The sequence below is a fragment of the Orycteropus afer genome, unplaced genomic scaffold (genome assembly GCF_000298275.1).
Source record: "Orycteropus afer afer isolate SDZICR_OR568_19922 unplaced genomic scaffold, OryAfe1.0 scaffold00647, whole genome shotgun sequence".
NCBI lineage: Eukaryota > Metazoa > Chordata > Mammalia > Tubulidentata > Orycteropodidae > Orycteropus > Orycteropus afer.
Window position 1 is genome coordinate 733,662 of NW_006922234.1, and position 5,064 is coordinate 738,725.

A 5,064-nucleotide genomic window follows, 5' to 3' on the forward strand; every position below is an offset into this window, starting at 1 on the left:
CTCGGATGGAATATGGGGCAATCTACTTCCGGATAGAGATATCCACTTGGAAACCAAAGGAGGGGTCACTGTGAGTCAGGTCCGACTCAGCAGCAGTGAGTTTGGTTTGGTTTTGGGATGAGCATGGAAAAACTTCTCCTTTTTTGCATACATTTTTTTGTTATTTCGCTAGTTTCAATGCAGAAAAGAGTATTGCGTTTGCAATTCAAACAGTAGGAAAACGTTTGAACTGCAGAGAGTGGCAGGAGGGGGAGCATTGCAACGGGGTGCTCTCTCCGTGGCGGTTTCGAGATGCGCTCCTCTTACAGACAGTGCGGCGCACTCGCAGCAGCCCCGGGAGTCGCGTCTACGCGGGGGATTACAGTAACCCGGCCGGCCGTGATGAGTCAGAGTGCGTGGTGCTGATGTTGCTGCCATTTCATCACCCGGCGAGCGCAGCCTCCGTGCCTCCGCTCGCGCCGCGCCTGGGCCTACCTCGCCCCGGGCTCCCGGGCCGGCGATGCGCTCGCTGCCGAGCTAGGTGTCCCAGGCCTCGGCGGGCCGTGCCCGGGGCCGGCTGAAGGAGGCCAGCTGCGGCCATGGAGGCCATCTGGCTGTACCAGTTCCGGCTCATTGTCATCGGGGACTCCACGGTGGGCAAGTCCTGCCTGATCCGCCGCTTCACTGAAGGCCGCTTCGCCCAGGTCTCGGACCCCACGGTGGGGGTGGACTTCTTCTCCCGCCTGGTGGAGATCGAGCCCGGCAAGCGCATCAAGCTGCAGATTTGGGACACCGCGGGGCAAGAGAGGTTCAGGTGGGACAGCAGCCCGGGCCGCGAGCGCAGTGGGAGGGGCCTGAGGGGCCGCACAGCCAGCCCCTGGGGAGACGCGCCTCTGGTCCTCCGCGGGGGGCCGCAGCGAGGCTCGCGGGGCTTCTGCCGGCGGGGAAGTCAGAGCAGGCAGACCAGCGCCCTGGCAGGGAAGGCCGCTCAATCACGCATATTGCTCGCACCCCAACTCCACCAACCTGACGTGCCCCTTCAAGCCACCAGCCTCCTCGGAGGCTAATAAACTTGTTGGAATTCATCACTATAATCTCAGTCCTTATGCCATATGCTTCCGAAAACGTTGCGGTCACCCTAACATAAAGTCCCATGCTGATCAATTGATTGATTTCCTCTTGCAGTCCGCACATACTAGATGAGCACCTACTATGTGCTAGACATCATGCTTGTTTCTGCAGAAAGTCACACCAGGGATGCCATGGTGAAGCAAACAGACACAATCCTTCCCTCCTGGGGGAAATAAACAATTACACCAAAGAGTGCCTCGCTTACGTTTCTATGCCCTCGACCTACTGTCATGACTGACCCATAATGAGTAACGGATGAATAGGGTTCCTTTCTGTCCTTTTCTTTGGTAGCATGCATCATTTGTAACTGTGCATGTATGAACACGGGGGACGGGACTTGGAGAAGATGGGGTCTGATGATTAGGACTGACCAAAGACAGGAAAATGCCCAGAAATGAGAGCGCAGAGTGTACATAGAAAAGTTTGCAGAGAGCGCTTGGAGCTGGAGTTGGGAAAAGCAGCAGGAACCAGATCAAAAGCACTCCGTTAACGGTGTGTACTATGATTTATTCAACACTGATCGATCAATGTATAGAAGATATCAGTCAGTTGACCAGAGGTGGGGAGAAGACATCATTCCACACTAGGTTGTTTCCAGCTCCCCACTGCTACAAACAAGGTCCTTGTTCAGGCTCATTTTGAAATTGTGATTGTATTTCTCATATGGTAAGTTTATTGCAATTTCTTTTGGTATGAACAGCCTATTCATGCCCATTGCTTATGATTTATTGGATCATATTGATTTGTAAGAGTTCCTTTTACATTAAGAATACAACCCCTTTTCTGTCATATGTGGTAAAATATTTTTCCAGTTTGACATTTATCTTTTGACTTTAGGGGAAAAAAAAAAAAACAAAACATTTGCGATACAAAAGGTTTTAGGTCTTAGGTAGAAAATGTACCCATCTCTTCTTTTATAGCTTCCGGGCCTTAGGCTTAGAAAGGGCTTTGCAATGTTCTTTGCTAAATACTCCCAAACTGTCCATGTAATAATGTGTTCTGAAGTTTCGACAGATATCTGAAGCATGTTTGTTGATTTCCTAAATGCAGCTCTTCACAAATCAAAATCTTTGTTCATGTGTCACTTTCTGGTGTGCCCACCATTCTCCACAAATCTTCTGAAGCCCCCAGGGCTGCTTTGCCTGGTCTGCAGACTTGAAGTCCTTTGTAAGATCTGCTCTTACCAGCCGTCTAGCTCGGGCTTTGAATTTCTTGGACAGTGTTGGTTCTGTTGACACTGGGCCATTTTCCCTAAGCCGTAAACTGTTGAGTCTTTCATTGTTTATCTTCTTCATCCAAGGAGATGGACCTAAAATATATACATAGATCAAAAAGCACAGTGGTTCACAGCAAGTTATTATGGAGGCTCTACTATGCTCTCAGCAGAACACCATCATGTATATTTATATGGCTCATCAACTCATGGAGTTAGACTGTATATGAAGTTCCTTCTGTCTAAGAAGCATAGCATATGTATAACAGGCTTTAGATATATTCTAACTAAAATGATTTAAATGAGTAAGATTTTAAGGGGAAAGCCACTCATGGTTACTGTTCCAGGCACTTAGTTACCTAGTGCTGCCGTAACAAGAAATACCACTGTCTGGTGGCTAAAAGTCCAAGTCAGGGTCTTGCCAGTGGTTATTCCCTTTCTCGGCCTCTCTCCTAGTTTCTGGTGTCTGATGGCACTCCTTGGAGTTCCTCTGCTTGTCGGTTAGTGCTCATCTGGCATCTTGTGTTTGTTTATTCAGGAGGATTTAGTGTTAGGAACCATTCTACTCATGTACGACCTCAGTAGCCTAACAGAATAAAGCTTACTTTCCAAACAGGGCCACATTTACAGGCACAGGTACTAGGACTTGCACATTTCATTTTGGGAGACACAAATCCATAACATGCACACTTAGGCATTTTCTCAGTATTAATTTGCCCAGAACCCTCTCACCTGCCCTCCGTTTGCTAGTGATGACTCGGGCTTGTTGTGCAAACCCAAGTGGGCTTCTTTTTGAAGCCCATGCTGGTAGCTACTATGCATTGTTACCTTCCACCTTCCATTTTATCCCTAACAAACACCTCCCACGTGTGTGCACCCCAGAAGCATGCTCTGCCCCTGGCTTGTTCCCTTAAGTGTGTCATCCTTGTATCTCTTTTATCATCTCAACATAACACAGGAATTTCTTTGACAACTTTCTCCAAACTTGGATCTGTTTTCTCCTGTCCAGAGATTCCTTCCTACTCTATTCCGCCTTAAGACTTCCTAAGGCTATTCTTATGCACGACAGCCAATGGATGTTCTCCGACATCTAAACTTTCTTATGCAATCTTGAGCAAAAGTAGCTGGAGGAAATCGGAGTCCCCTTCTCCCCTGTCCTGAGGTTGAGGATCTCTGGAATATTTTTCCCTGAACTACTGAGCACCTCCTAGCTGTGAAGTGTTATGAGGATACAAGCCAGAGAAACCTCAGGTTAAGCCCTGCTCCGGAGGAGTTCATGGTCCAGTTGGAGAGTTAATGTGCACACATACCTAGTATAAAATTGCACACGACAATAGCTGTAACAGGAAAGGTGCTGCTAGTGCTTTAGGAGCTCTGAGACTGTGAATGCAAAAGGGAGGTGGTGAGTCATCAGCCCGTGGGGCTAGCCAACAAGAATGGATGACACTGCATCAGAAAACTAAAAACAGAAATAAGGCTGCTGTGAAGAGAATTATTTCTGTGTGAGAAAGACCCCAGTGTGTCCCAGTACATTCAGGTGTACTGGGAGTTGTCCCAGGTGGTTGCTCCTCGATCAGCCTCTGTCTGTAATGTGCTGTCCTCCCCACTTTCCTCCAGGCCTTTGCAGTCAGTGCCCTTGAACACTTCCTTCACAATGCCTTCCTCTTGTATCCTCACAAACCCTGGAAAGTGATTTAGAAGTGGTGCTCTTCTTCACAGAAGACTTGAGGACTCTTGATACATTAAAATTATAAGAATAACAGTAATGGAAAGAGAAGCACAGTGATGATAAATGGAAAAAAAAAAAAGGTATATTGCAAGATACCTCTGTACTTACAAGTATTTTCTGTTAGCTCCCTAAGATTTCTTTTTCCTTAAAAATATTCTGTTTCAACCAGTAGCAATTGTGATGAAGTCTCCAGGTCATAGAACACTTTCACACCAATTATTTCATTTTCCTCATAAGTACCCTGTGACTTAAGAAGAGGATTTTGTAGAAATTGAAGTCTCTGTCCATTATTCTGATTTGGGAGTGGGACAGTTGGTTGTGGTACTGGCTGGAGACAGGAAGTAGAACTAACTCATCTCCGGGGGGTGGGGGAATGTGTAGGCCCATGAGCATTCATTTCTAGAAGATGCCGTCTCAGAGTTTTGCTCAATTGGAAATTCACATATCGTCGCTATTGTGAAGTGAATGTATTCTTTTGTTAAAGAAAATCCATTTCGGTAAAGAACTGTGTCGATGAGCAGAGCCCGCGGAATACAGGGAGCTGGCTGGCGCGCCAAGCCCGTGCGCGGCCTACACCCTCTCCTTTCTTTTGTTTCAGGTCCATCACTCGAGCCTACTACAGGAACTCAGTAGGCGGTCTTCTTCTGTTTGACATCACCAATCGCAGGTCCTTCCAGAACGTCCATGAGTGGTTAGAAGAGACCAAAGTACATGTTCAGCCCTACCAAATTGTCTTCGTTCTGGTGGGTCACAAGTGTGACCTGGATACACAGAGGCAAGTGACTCGACACGAGGCAGAGAAACTGGCCGCTGCATACGGTATGAAGTACATTGAAACGTCAGCCCGAGATGCCATTAACGTGGAGAAAGCCTTCACAGATCTGACGAGAGACATATATGAGCTGGTGAAAAGGGGGGATATTACCATCCAGGAGGGCTGGGAGGGGGTGAAGAGTGGGTTTGTACCCAACGTAGTGCACTCTTCAGAAGAGGTCGTCAAATCCGAGAGGAG

The 5,064-nt window shown here is 47.6% G+C and overlaps 1 protein-coding gene across 1 annotated transcript; it reads left to right on the forward strand.

The window, feature by feature from the left end:
• Positions 1-578: 578 nt before the first annotated feature.
• On the forward strand, positions 579-5,059 carry RAB39B (RAB39B, member RAS oncogene family; the record flags this gene model as incomplete). The annotated part of the gene is made up of 2 exons (XM_007956647.1): positions 579-793; positions 4,651-5,059. Coding segments are annotated over exons 1-2 (624 nt in total), but the record flags the coding sequence as incomplete, so codon positions are not given.
• Positions 5,060-5,064: the final 5 nt, after the last annotated feature.